The 14,505-nt window shown below is 43.3% G+C and overlaps 1 protein-coding gene across 7 annotated transcripts in view; it reads right to left on the reverse strand.

Annotated features, from left to right (window-relative positions):
• Positions 1-14,505, reverse strand: part of KATNAL2 (katanin catalytic subunit A1 like 2) — a gene marked incomplete at its 5' end in the record, with an annotated part of 90,860 nt that overhangs the window by 19,964 nt on the left and 56,391 nt on the right. For 5 of the 7 annotated variants that reach the window (XM_079941830.1, XM_079941834.1, XM_079941836.1 and 2 more), the window contains 7 exons: positions 326-417; positions 5,905-6,023; positions 6,222-6,285; positions 8,665-8,763; positions 11,624-11,701; positions 11,911-12,009; positions 14,164-14,262. In XM_079941830.1, the coding sequence (XP_079797956.1) occupies positions 326-417; positions 5,905-6,023; positions 6,222-6,285; positions 8,665-8,763; positions 11,624-11,701; positions 11,911-12,009; positions 14,164-14,262 (650 nt within the window). The remainder of the gene's footprint in view (positions 1-325; positions 418-5,904; positions 6,024-6,221; positions 6,286-8,664; positions 8,764-11,623; positions 11,702-11,910; positions 12,010-14,163; positions 14,263-14,505) is intronic. The other 2 variants (XM_079941831.1, XM_079941835.1) reach the window with 2 other exon arrangements.

The raw sequence follows: 14,505 nt of genomic DNA on the forward strand, positions 1-14,505 counted from the left end.
CTCCAGGAGAGGTGTTCACGGGGGGCTATTTGGAGCCAGCAGGATGGTTATGGCAGCCTGGGATCAGGGGCTGGGTGATCTTCAGGCCTGAAATCCACTCTGTGGGGAAAGGGCAAGGGAGAATTACACTTCCTCTGGTTATAAAAACTATTTAAATCAGCTATTCAGTTAACATGATCTAATTTAAAGACCTTTCCGTGTGTCTGCAGAAAATCTGTGGGCTTATTAATAGGCTCATTCTGCTGGTAAATGTCGATGGGCTTCCGACCGTCAAACACACTTACGAGAGGGGAGAAGTGATGACAAAAAAAACCCTGTCTGTTACCCAGGAGCCGTGCCTCTCTGACTCATCACTGACTCCAGCTCGTCCAGGAAGATGGTGGAGGGGGCGTGATAGCGGGCAAGTTCAAATAACACCTGGGTAGGAGAAAAGCAACCACTTGTTAATTCATATACTTAAAGTTCTCAGATGCTCCCAGAGATTAAAAGCTTAGGATAGCTGTAATATTAAGCATTTATGCTTCACTTTGTTATTTCACAATAACTTTATAATCATTACAGTTACTTCTCCCTAGCACTACCCCATGGTCCAATTATTTCCATTTACCACTTGGTAAAATTTCAGCCAGAGAGAGTAAGTGGTTAGCTCAAGGTTATTAATCATAGGATTTCCCTGGTGGCGCAGTGCTTAAGAATCCACCTGCCAACGCAGGGGGACACAGGTTCGATCCCTGGTCCGGGAAGATCCCACATGCCGTGGAGCAACTAAGCCCGTTCGCCACAGCTACTGAGCCTGCGCTCTTAAGCCCACGAGCCACAACTACTGAGCCCACGTGCCACAACTACTGAAGCCCATGCGCCTAGAGCCCGTGCCCCACCACAAGCAAAGCTACCGCAATGAGAAGCCCATGCACTGCAATGAAAAGTAGCCCCCGCTCGCCACAGCTAGAGAAAGCCCACGTGCAGCAACGAAGACCCAACACAGCCAAAACTAAATAAAAAAAAATAAATTTATTTTTTTTAAGTTACTAATCATAAATGGGAGAGCTTAAGATAAAACTCAGTTCCTGAACTTTGTTAGTTAGTTTGTTAGCTAATTTGTTAGTTAACCCTTGAGACCCCCCTGCCAATAACATGTTCCATATGGACACAAAAGCCTTGGAATACGTAAAATCAGTTAATAATTTTTTTTCCCTTACCACTTAGAGACAATAAGGTTATTCTCGGAAGGAAGAACTGCAGAGAAAGGGTAGAGTTCCGGTCATGGGCAACAAAGCCAAAGAATTTTGCCCTTTCTGCTCACCAAATTACTCCACGGGGTCCCCAACACTGCTGTTTGGTAGGCTCAGGTACTTGAAGGCAATTCCCAATTGAATAAAATGTTCCATTCCATAATAAAATATTATAGACTGAATAAGAACAGGAAAGCAACCAGCAAAAGAACAGCCATAAAAACAAAATCGAGAGCTCTAAAGGGAGATGTGGTGGCGATGAAAAGAGTATAAAAAACTATACCTTTTTTTAAAAAACCCTGAAACTAATCTCTTGAGCACCATATACAATTCTTCCCTGGTTGATCAGAGAAAGCATTAGAGACTTAGAAAAGAATAGATGTTCTTTAATAGGCATAGGAGATTTACTCTCTGTGTCACTTAGCACTAGCAAAGCATCACAGAATAAATAAGAGGGGAAGGGCTCAGAAAAGGCCAGATTGTGGTTTTCATAGTAGTAGCAGGTCGTCCCTTACAGGCCTCCCTGTCACTGAATGGGAAACTCCTCACCTTCACTGCTGCTTGTGTGTGTGTGGTCCCTTCCCTCCATGCTCATGTGCAAGTGTTTTCCTTTCACAGAATCCTATTTCTGGCTCAGCCCAGTGAGCTTAAGAGAACAGTGTCAATGCCGGGACACTCATCACAAATGTTTTTTAGACACAACAGAGACCAACTCATTAGCAGCAGGTAATTTGTCTTCCTGTCACAAAAAGAAAAGCTCAAATATACCTGGTATTAAGGATGATTACAACAGCAGCAATCCACCCAATGAAAAATGGCATATTAGAACACTTTTACACGTTTTTAAGGAGCTCCCCAAAGTGCAGAGAGACCAACAGCCTCGATAAGACCAAACATCCTGCTGGAAGGAGAACCACGTCTGGAGCCTATGTCTCCACATGGACCACACCACTACCCTTCCACTGCCAGAGAATATATAGAATATATAGAACCCTGGGTAAGTGCTTGGGAAGCACTAGTCTAAAATTTTCAGAAGTTCTTGGAGGAAGTTAAATCACACAACTGGGGGAGGGTGGAATGTTGAAAGATGTGAGCAGCAACAGGTGTGTCCATTTGCTAAAGAGACCACTCAGCTACTCAATAGCATCCACTCCTAAGAGACATGAACATTAGGAGGGGAGGGAGAAACGTAACCAAGGGCTCCCTATAAATAACTCTTTAACTGGAATAGAAAGAGAAGCAAATGGTAGGAAAGCGTCTCTGATTTAGGGGAAGGCCTTGAAGGGCTTTCTTTATCTGAAAGCTTCACTGTAAGAATCTTGACAGCATGACCAAGGTTTTCCAGGTGAGGCTCTTTCCAGGAGCTCAGAAAATGAGAGTAATTTCTGAAAGGACAGAAGATAAGATCCTTCCAGATTAGCATTAGCAGAGTTATCTGGTTTCCTTTTTTTTAAAATTAATTAATTACTTTATTTATTTATTTATTTACTTATTTTTGGCTGTTTTGGGTCTTCGTTGCTGCATGCGGGCTTTCTCTGGTTGTGGCGAGCGGGGGCTACTCTTCGTTGTGGTGCAAGGGCTTCTCCCTGCGGTGACTTCTCTTGTTGCAGAGCACGGGCTCTAGACTCGCGGGCTTCAGTAGTTGCAGCACGCAGGCTCAGCAGTTGTGGATCATGAGCTCTAGAGCACAGGCTCAGTAGTTGTGGCTCACGGGCTTAGTTGCTCTGCAGCATATGGGATCTTCCCGGACCAGGGCTCAAACCCGTGTCCCCTGCATGGGCAGGCGGATTCTTAACCACTGCGCCACCAGGGAAGTCCTGTTTTCCTTTTGAATTATTTTTTAATATCCAAAAAATGTATTTCATAGAAAATAAGAAATATGAATATCTTCTAAACCTATAGAAAGATGCTCAAATTCATTCAGAATGAAAGAAATGCATGTTTGAGCACTTAAATATTACTTTCACTATCAGACTGGCAAAGATTTTTAAATTTGGGTACTACATGGTGTTGGCCAGGGTGTGAGGAAGCAAACACACACACCACTGATGGGCATGTAAGCTGGTGCAACCCTGTCGGCAGGGAATTTGGCAATCAGTGGTTTTCTTTCCTTCTGACCCAGCAACTCTACTTCTAAGAAATTGTCCTACACTACACTATATGCAAAGACACGTGTATAGAAAGACTCTTCACTGTAGCTTTCTTCATAATAGCAAGAGACTGGAAACAACCTAAATGTGTATTAAGAAAAGATTGGTTAAACACGTTTTGGTACAACCATGCAATGAAGTGTCATGCAGACATATTAAAAACATGTTCTGTCTATCTATAATAGTGTGGAACAATATCCAAGTTACATTGTTAAGTGTGAAAAAATCCACAAGGTACAGAAGAGTATGTGTGCTATGTTCCTACTTGTATCTTAAAGGGAGGGAGATGGAGATACAGTTGTTGATGTTAATGTAGATATAAATAAATGTTCTGGAAAGCAATTGTAGTAGTTTCCTCCAGGGAGAAGGCTCAGGGGTCTTTTTTACTATTTTTTTCAGAAAGACTACTTTTTTTTCTTTGGCTGCATTGGCTCTTCATTACTGCACCTGGGCCTTCTGGCTTTCTGGCTTTCTCTAGTTGCAGCGAGTGGGGGCTACTCTTCCAGGGGCTCCTCTTCGTTGCCATGCATGGGCTTCTAATTGCGGTGGCTTCTCTTGTTGCAGAGCACGGGCTCTAGGTGCGCGGGCTTCAGTAGTTGTGGCACACAGGCTCAGCAGTCGTGGCTCGCAGGCTCCAGAGCACAGGCTCAGTAGTTGTGGTGCATGGGCTTAGTGGCTCTGTGGCATGTGGGATCTTTCCGGGCCAGGGATTGAACCTGTGTCCCCTGCATTGGCAGGTGGATTCTTAACCACTGCGCCACCAGGGAAGTCCCTGAAAGGCTACTTTTTAAATGTATGGTAAAGGAAGGGGAAAAAATTGGGGGCGGAATCATTTCCTAACTCTTAGAAGTCTAGCAAAACAATACTGAAGCAGAGGAAAACTTGAGTTAAATAAAATGCTCACACAGAATGGAGCATTCTAGTTAAATGACTTTTCTGGCTATTCAACATTAAACAAGAAAGTCCATTTAGTTTAAATCTTTGTTAGGAATATTCATTAGGGCTTCCCTGGTGGCACAGTGGTTGAGAGTCCGCCTGCTGATACAGGGGACACGGGTTCGTGCCCCGGTCCGGGAAGATCCCACATTCCGCGGAGTGGCTGGGCCCGTGAGCCGTGGCCACTGGGCCTGCGTGTCCAGAGCCTGTGCTCCGCAGCGGGAGAGGCCACAGCAGTGAGAGGCCCGCATACCGCAAAAACAAAACAAACAAAAAAAAAACCCAGAATATTCATTAAACATCTGAATTTCTTCTTTGCCTGGGTGAGTCTTGTCCAGGGAATCTTCCTCCGAGCACCTTGCAGTGTTTTGTGCTCATAGTTCAAAACACCACTTTTCATAACAGGAGATGAATCTAAACTGATTCTGGGGGCACCTTGTAAGTTTTGTTGTTCCTCATCACGCAGAAATGGAATGTTAAAGAGAAAAGTCTTCAGGCTGATAAGAATTCTAGTTTGTTGGATTTAAGCTAATGGAAATCTAGCTAACTAGAATCACATGGAACCCATAAATTTAGAAGCAGCTAAAATTAAACCCTGTCTGGCACTGAGTTAGACTCAAGATGAAGAACAATGAAATAGAAGATGTCAACATAGATTTCCATGAATTACAATCTGGTAGGGGTGATAAGAATTTATAAAAACTTACACATTTGAAGTAACTTGAGAACAATCACAAAGTAATAGGTTATTTTAGGTAAATCAATCCTTTAAAAATATTTTATTATCACTTCCAAATAAGCCACAATATTTCGAAAATAAGTCTATCCAAAGTAATGTAATTTAAGCATAATATTTTAGAGTAATTTCTTTTCAGGAAATATATCATATTTATCCACTTTGTATTGATTACTTATCAGTCATCCTACAGAGTGCAATAGTTTAACAGGATTTCTAAGCAGGACCTACCTTACACTGAGGCATAAATCAAAAAACAAGTGTTCTCATAAGGTGACTGGAAGATATAGTAAAATTTTATAATATAAAATATACCATATACTATGAATGAGATATTGTAAAGATGGAAACAATCTCTGAAGGGAAGAAAAAAATCCCTACAGGCTATGGGCTCTGCAAAGGAAAGTTGCTCAGAGGACCTGAAAGAATAATTAAGTTTTAAGTTTCTTGATTCTTCCTTAGAGTATCTAGTATAGGGGCTAGCATACCATAGTAGCCTCTCAATAAATGTTAACTAAATATACTGCACATGCTTAATAATAAATGCTTCTTGAATGAAGAAATAATAGACCACTTCAGAGACAATTTTTTCCAGCTTCTATTCCCAAGTCGCATGAATTGCAAAAGGGCTGTTGGTCAAATTCCCAAAGGAAGGGAGATCATGTTTGATGATAGGGGCATGACTGATAGCCACACATAGTAGTCAATCTACCTCCCAGGTTTTTGGTAATTAAGATCCAGGATAAATTTGAACATACAAATCACTTAAAACAAATAAGATATAACCTCATTTTGTACCACGGTATTTTGCCAGAACTTATTCTAAAAAACCAAAATCAAGAATCCCTACCCGAACAAGCTTTTCTGAATCCCCTCTCCATTTGCTTACGATGGTAGATGCAGAAATATTAAAGAAGGTTGTTTTGCATTCCGTAGCCACAGCTTTGGCCAGCAAAGTCTTTCCTGTACCTAGAATCACATGTGGGTAAAATATATGAGCGGCCCTCGAGCTCCATTCCTCTGCCTGCAGACAGAAGGCAGTCACACAAGCAAAACAGGAGGTGGTTACTCAGCAAGCACTGCCCCAGCCCTGAAGTAAGGACAGACGGGGCAACTCGTCCTCTGCACACACGCTTTATACCAAGGCCAAAACAGAAAGCCCTTTACCTGGAGGTCCGTAGAGCAGCAGTCCTTTCCAGGGGGAAAGGATTCCTGTAAACAGCTGTGGGTACTATGGGAGCAAGGAACAAGGATGAGGTTTAGTATCGGTACGTCAGCCTGCGCGCCCTGAGCTCAGGCAAGCTAGGGGAGCTAGGGTGAAACACATGCAACTCTGCGTCAAGCCCTCCTTTTTTTTTTTTTTTTTCCGGTACGCGGGCCTCTCACTGTTGCGGCCTCTTCCGTTGCGGAGCACAGGCTCCAGACGCGCAGGCTCAGCGGCCATGGCTCACGGGCCCAGCCGCTCCGCGGCATGTGGGATCTTCCCGGACCAGGGCACGAACCCGTGTCCCCTGCATTGGCAGGCGGACTCTCAACCACTGTGCCACCAGGGAAGCCCAGGCCTTCCTTTTTTTAAGGCTGGCTTTTTCCTTCCCTCTCTCTCTCTCTCCCTCCCCGCCCCCCCCCCCCTCTCCCTCTCTCTCTCTCTCTCTCTCTCTATATATATATACATATACATATATATATCTTACTTATCCCAATTTTACCTTCACACTTGATAGGATGCATGGCTTAATTTTTGTCACTTTTTAAAAGAGCAGTTATTTTAAGGAGAAGAAAGGCATATGTAGGTACTTTTCTCTCCGTTTCAATAGTCATTTCTCACATGCATAACATCATTTCCCCCAGAGTTCGACATATATGCAGAGCATCTGGCAATCTTTTGAATGTTGTGAAGCAGGTATGCTCTTTAAGATACATACTAGAACCAACATACAAAAGTGTATGTGAATAAAGCTCAAAGCTATGGTGAAGCCTGATTTGGAAGTTGCAAACATTCAGTGCAGAATACATTATGAGACACTGACTCCAAACAGGACATGCGTGGACTTTCAGTGAGTCTCTCCCATTAGTTCAAACTCAAGCCATCTGGAGTTGATAGAGAACCAAGGAGAAGGAAAAATAATAGTAAAATTATAACTAGCTATTAGTTTCTTGCTGATGCTAATGTCAAAATGTTGACATCATGTGGAACTTCTAATACCATGGAGATAACAGATAACCAGAGTCTGATTGGGCAGTTCTATTCTTTCGTACAAGAAGTCTTGTACAATAGAGCCACTCAGAGGAAATAGGGAATAAATACATTTCTACTAATTCTGAACACCAGTATATTTCTTACCCCCATGTCTGAACACAGGAAGGAAGAAAGGGAAGACAGTCCAAATTTACTGATTTTGTCCCATTCAAAAAGAAGCATCCAAAAATCAGGGGCTGCAAGGGCGCAGTGGTAAGAATAAATAGGTTATTCAATAAAGTAAATCTGTAATCCTAACTGCAGGAGATTACAAAAAATGGCCACAAATTATTTGCAGCTCCTTCCACCAAGAGGGAGAGGATATCTGTCTATCGCTTGAATCTGGATTTTGCCTTGTGAATTTGGCCAGTGGGACATTAGCAAATAGAAGAAGAGACTTGAAAATAGAGACGAGCAAATATACGGAATATGAGAAGAGACACGGGAAAGGCTCACGGATTGGGTCCTGCCCTTTCTTGCTTCTGTCTGGGAACTCTCTGCACCGTGTGAGCAAGACTTGGGCTCTCCTGCCAGAGGACGAGAGGCAGAGAGAGGCCTCAGCTGCCTGGTGATCCCAGCTTTCACAGCTTTTCCAGCTTTTCCAGCCACCCCAGATGCCCCAGACGTGTGAGTGAGCCCAACCAACATCACGTGGAAAAGAGCCAAGCTGGCCCAGCTAAGCCCAGCCCAAAGAGCCCACCCACAGAATTGCAAACAAATAAATGATTGTCATTCTAAGGCACTAAGTGTTGGGGTGGTCTGCTATACAGCAAAAGCCATGTGGTACACTGACCTTCTCATCACCACTGTTGTAAACCAAACATGAAGAGTCTTGTTTTCCTATTTTTCTTCCTATTTAGTGAGCCACTCTGCACAAAACTTTGTCAGGAATAAGCTGAGCACAGCCCTATGGCTCTATTGGCCAGTGCCCTGGAAGGGGCTGTCTAGTCTTTACAACCAGCTGAAAGCAAAGCCCCCAATGATGGGGGTGTTGGGGGCAGGGGGAAGATCTATGCAAACAAAGTCAGATGCTCTCTCTTATGGCAGGTATTTCTACTCTAAATATTTTTAGGGAGGCAGGCTGATTTGAACCTATAGTAACTGACAAATCATATATGCTATAGAGTCTTAGATCTTAAATTACCTCTTAGAGCAGACACCTGCCTTCAAATCATGTAACATGATTTCAAATTGCCTAGAATGGACTGAGCCTTGGTGCTCCAGTGTTGACAAAATATTGTGACACAGGCAAAAAGTTAATTTGTGGACAGAAAAGCACCCTGTCATTCTCTTCCTGATGGGTATATGACATATAGCTTGTCCAATGGATAATGAACAGAAATATCTCCCAAGAGGCTTCCTTCCCATCCTTACCCTTATAGGATACACAACAGCTTCTTTGACTAACTGCTTGGCTGCATCGAGTCCAATAATGTCATTCCACTTTATGTTTGGATTATGGAGATAAATGTCCTGCAATGCACATTTGATCATTTTGTTAAAACTAATGTTCTCCTCCACAGCTGTAATAAACATTGGAGCAGCAGAATACCTGACTTACAATAGGACATAAAGTGCCTGTGATAAACACTTTTCATATTAGATACATGTGTATATATACACATTGTAATCTGAGGCTAGTTCACCAAAGGGATGTCATGAAAATATTCAGTGATATTCCCTGAAGAAGACATTGCTGATATAATATGGTACTTTTAGGGTAAAAAAAAAAAAATCTTCTAATGAGGGACTATACCTGTCTTCGGTCAATAGCAAACCATGCTGATTTACAACCGTAATCAAAGAAGCTACAGAATATGCCTACAAATTACATTAGCTTTTACTCTGAAACATAGTTCCTAGCCGTTGCCTGCCCTCTCTCTTACTCCTTGATCTCGAAAACACTTTCGTAATTTGCTGCCTAAAAGAGATAACGCTCCTCTGAAACCAATTTCTCTTTTTCCCTAGTGATCGCTCCCTACTTCCATCAGGAGCAATTGCTTCTACAAAATCCAAGGAAGCCAACAACCAAGCGAAAGTCTTCCCCTCACATAGCAGAGCCCTGCAGCAACCACTGAGGGTAATCAATTAAGGTAGCTTTTACTGATACTAATTTACAGTTTCCAAACTTCAATTTCGCTAGATGATCAGAACAGTCACTCAGGGGCCTTTCTCAGTAGGAGCTGTTTTGGGCAAGCTGAATGTCTAGAGTGTTACGGACAAAAACAAAACAAAACAAAACAAAAAACCCACCTCTTTTCCAAAGTCATTCTGAGTGACTACAGAACAATCTGGAAACTACTTTTATATTTATTTAATTTTTAAATAAATAATACATGCACATGGTTCAAAAATATACAAACATATTTTAAAAATTCTGGTGAGATGTTATACCTCTACTTCTGTCCCCCATCCTCCCAGTTCCCTTCACCAGAAGTGACAAATTTTATTAGAGAAACTATTTATGCAGGTGATTTTCATGGTGTATGATGTATGTATGACCCATTCCTGGGTGAGCTGACAAAGGTCTCAGTCTTCCAAAATCTTGGGAGAACCACCCTGTCTTTAAAGGACCACCCACTCATTCTTATTACCACACTTTCTTAGGAAAAGCTTGGCGCACAGTGGGGATTCAACTACCCTGGAGTTCAAGGCATCCATAGATAATAGCAGTATTCCTTGCCTTCTTCTAGAGTTGACATTGAATTCCACGTGGTACTGTTTAAGTTCCCAGTAGGAAGTCCCTCCTTATATCAATCAAAAGTTCTCAAGACTCAGCAGGACTGCCTCAGGAGGTGGTGAGCTTCCATCCCTGTCAGCATTCAAGCAGGGTCTGCACGACTGCCTCCCACTGTACTGTGGGAAGGGTTCCAAATGGAATCCTTTCAGGCCACTTCTACTCTACTTTATTATCACTAGTCCTGGTATCCTTTTGCAAAAACACTAACAAGACTATTGATTTGGGGGTATAAAAATATTTTTCTCTGCTCTCTTATGCATCCTAATTACCACAGCCTGGCTCAATCCCTCATCCTCTCACTGGCAATAACTTCAGAGCTGGTCTTCCTATCTCCATGTCTTTGATAGCCTTCCACACTGTCATTAGAACAAGCTGTCTAAAAGTACATTTGATTGCCCCATTCTCCTGATGGACGACTTTCGAAGATTCTCAGTCTCCCACAGACTGACTCCAGCCCTGGGTCCTGTTCGCAGCACCCTTACATGCAGGAACCCTGGCCTCTCTCTCCAGCCCATCTCCCACCATTCCTTGCGTCCCAGGTGGCTCCTGAGAAGCACTGCACAGCGCTACAATTTCACAGGTCTGCACCTCTGCCCAGAACGCCTCCCCCCACCCTCTTCTACTCTTTTTTCACGTGGCTGTTTCCTGTGTATCTTCTTCCCTAACACTTTCCCCACTCCTTGGCGCAACAATACCCATCCGTTATGCTCCCAAAGTGCACCTTGCCCGTGGGACGAGAAACCCTTATGGGCAAGGACTGTGTTGAGTCGTTCACCTTTGTGTTTCCAGCCACCAGCACATGCCTGACACATCAGAGGCGTGCAGGGGACAAATGCTGGGCTGAAAGGAGACCTGGCAGACCTTAATGACCTCAGAGCAGATGTAAAGTTCTTGCATCATTTTAAACATCTCTCTGAGCCTGTCTAGGTTTCAGTCTTTCATTAAATACAAGATCACTGGAAATTAGAAAAACCTCCTATAACTCAGGAATCTATTCTATTCCCAAGGAACTTGCCCAAAGTCACACAGCTAGAAAGAGGAGGATCTAGGAATCAAATCCAGGTCAACCTATTCCACAGCCTGTGTCGTTAACCATTAGACTTCACTGTCTTTAGGTCCTGGAGGCCACTCTTGAAAAATCAGTAGTTTGGATGGTAAGATCCTTCCTACTGATCTGTTTCTTCATGAAAATTTCCAATTAGGAAATCAGACTCCCAACATCTCTATTTCTAGGCTTCGACTGTTTAAACAAGACGCAGACGTGCTCTTTCCTTCTCTCAGAGGCTTTATTTCCTTAAGTCTTGGCTCGGCTCTACACCCTTTCACCTGTCCCTTCCACTCTAAGTCTTTTTCTCTTTGGGTTTTCTTGGCCTCTATAGTGAGATGGTGGGCTTTTTATATTGTAATTTTACGATTCTATAATTTATTCACCATGCATTATTGTGCCTCTAAACAATATGAGTGCCTTTGCAAGTGGGGGCACTTTATAAATAAATGATTATATTTATTGTTATTAATAAAAGAAGCAGCCCACAATGCTCCAGGAGCCCCAATCCGCCTCCGTAAATTTGTGAATTGAATATCAGATCTTACCCGGCTCACCACGGCTGCCAATTCTCGCATCTCACTGTTCATGCCAATAAATGCACTCAGAGGTTTCAACAATCGTTCCTGACAATAGGAATAGAAAGCCTAACGTTACAATATTACTTCATCACTTGGGAAGAAAAACAGGGCACGGATCTCCAGGACACAAATGGTGGCAGGTTGCTATGAACTTTGACTTGATCTCAAGGTTTCTCTGGACTCAAAATTATATTCCCAAAGTTCATCTGGATTTTGGCAGTTTGTAAGATGAATGTCCCATCTTAGCCACTTACTGAAGGGTCTGGGTTGCAGTCGAAGCTATTCAAGCCAAGTTTGCTGGTTGCTCCTTTTATGGCATCTGTGAGCAGCCCTCGGAAGTCAATGATTTGGCCCTGAAACGGAGTAACAGTTATTGAAACGGCTATTAAAACATGAGGGGAGACTAACCTTAATAGCTCAGTTTCATTAAATTAAGACACATTTATGTGCCTTGGTATGTAGTGCAAACTGAAAGCCTCAAAAAGAAACTGCACTAATAATGAACAAGATGATTTCATCACGTTGGGGCACTCTAGGAAAAAGAAACAAGTTATAAAGAAATTCTTCAGAATGGAGTTGGTTTGGATAAAATTCCCAAGCATTTGTCAGTTCCTGACACACCATCTGCTTCCTACATGTCTACTTCCCCTGTATTGTCTCATCCTTTTTAAACATTCCATGCAGGAAGACTTCACTGGCACAAGAATATTGATAGCTCCTAGTTATGGACTACACTGTACATTTACCACTCAGGAGACTGCCTGGCACAAAACAGGTGTGCAAGGTACTTGTGAGGATTATTTCCAATCCTTCTAACACTTCTGCTAGTCGGGAATGGCATCCTAGTTTCACAGATGTGGAGGTAAGGCCAGAGAAGTTAAATGATCTGCCCAGGGCCACACAGCTAACAAGTTACTTAAGACCAGGATTCAAACCCAGATATCTGTCTCCCCTACCCATACTCCTTCTGTCTCCCCTAGAGGCAGAATGAAAAAGCAAGGATGCCTGTAAAAAATAAAAGACAGTAACAGTAGCCAACATTTACTGAGTGCTTATTATGTGCTGGGTGTAAGACTAAGGCACTCCCTTCATTATGACCTTGGAAGTGGGCACTATGATTATTTCCATTTCACAGATGAGAGAAATGAGCCTTGGAGAGATTAAACAACTTGCCCAAGATTCACAGCCAGGAAGGTCTGACCTGGGCTTTGAACCTAGGCAGGCTGACTCCAAAGCTAGTGCCTTTGGAAACAGCACATCTACAAAATTTGCACGGGGGCCTGGGAATCATGAAGCTAGGGGCTCTGAGATGGTGATGAAAGACCCATTTTGGAGATAGGCCCCTGACCATATGCCCTCATTCAGCTTATGAAATGCTAGGGAGAAAACCGTCCACAGTTTACCCTGAGGACATTTCTGCTGCAAAGAGAATTTATAGCCAGATTCTTTCAAAGGTTAAGTGCTGGGTTAAATAGCCCCTTCCTTGACCTGATCAGAAACATCCATTCACATTAACATGAGATGTTCATGAGAGCAGCATTGCTGGGCACACAAGTGACCAAAAACGTGACATAGGTAGTGACGGTGAGCAGGGAAGTATTTCTCCATGGGCAGCAGTGATTCGAATGTGTCACCTCCAGGAATCACCCATATAATCGAGGGCCTAAAAGGAGCCAGTTCTGGCCCATGAAGCGGCTCCCCTTGATTTCAGGGAGATAGATGCTCCCAGTTCCCCTCCAGACACACACACCCAGAGTTTGGTCTGCCTGAGAAGAACTGGCCAGAGGTAAGTCAGCAGTCCCGTACGATCGAAGAAAGAAAGATGACTCAATGATATTCAACCCTGAAAAGTTATAATCAAGAGAAACACGTTGGTGTCGATGCTGCTTTTTATTTCCACGTGACCCACTTTTACCTACCTTTGGCCTACAACTACCCAATATGGGTCCTTTCTGTTTGAGAGACTGTTATTTACGAATCAGGACGTGAGGTTCATTAGGAAAGGGATAAATATCTATTGAGGACAAGATCAGCCTTATATCAACTGAGGTTTCCTGGTTCACATGAAATTACATTCAAGCCTGGAGCCACATCTCCAAGGAGAAAGGAACACTGCTAGTCAACTCCTACTGACAGGGCAGAAAAGAATGAGTGCGAGGCCACAACTCCTTAGGTATCGCAGAGCACTTTGTTACTGTCATCACAGAATTTTTAAGCTGAAAGGAACCTTAGAAGCCATCTCTTCCAAACCCAGCAATTTACAAATGGGAAACTGAGCCCCTTGGAGATGGGGCCGTTCATTCAAGTCCATCCACCCAGGAGGGGGATCCAGACCAGCACCTCAGGGTCTCATCCGCAGCCAGTCCCTTGCCAATTCACCCCACAGCCAACCTTTGATCATCACATATTACTTTTCCTCTTTGACAAATATAACACTTAGAATTTTTCATTTTCCAAAAGAAAAGGGAATTCCTCCATTTAGTGTTCCGTTCATGAGTCCCACTTACTTTTGGTGGGTGGATGTTTTCTTCTCCACTGCCTTTGTTGATTCCAGATATACTTAAGCCAAAGTCAGCACTCTCCTTATGAGTGTGATTGACAAGCTCCTGGAGAAAGAGGAAGACAGTGAGAAGTCAGCTGCGGAAAGCAACTTCGAGATGCTGGCTGCAGCTGCCCGTCCCGTCGTCCCACACCATTCTGCAAACGGGGACTCCCACGTGTGATTCAACCTCTTCTGTGCAGACCCAACAAGATGAATAAACTCTGCCTGTGCCAGGAAGGAGGAGCTGTCCCAGGAAGCCATGGGCTCTGAGAGCACAAGCAGTGGAGGAAATGGTTGGGCCTCCACC

The sequence above is a fragment of the Stenella coeruleoalba genome (genome assembly GCF_951394435.1).
Source record: "Stenella coeruleoalba genome assembly, chromosome: 14".
Classification (NCBI taxonomy): domain Eukaryota; kingdom Metazoa; phylum Chordata; class Mammalia; order Artiodactyla; family Delphinidae; genus Stenella; species Stenella coeruleoalba.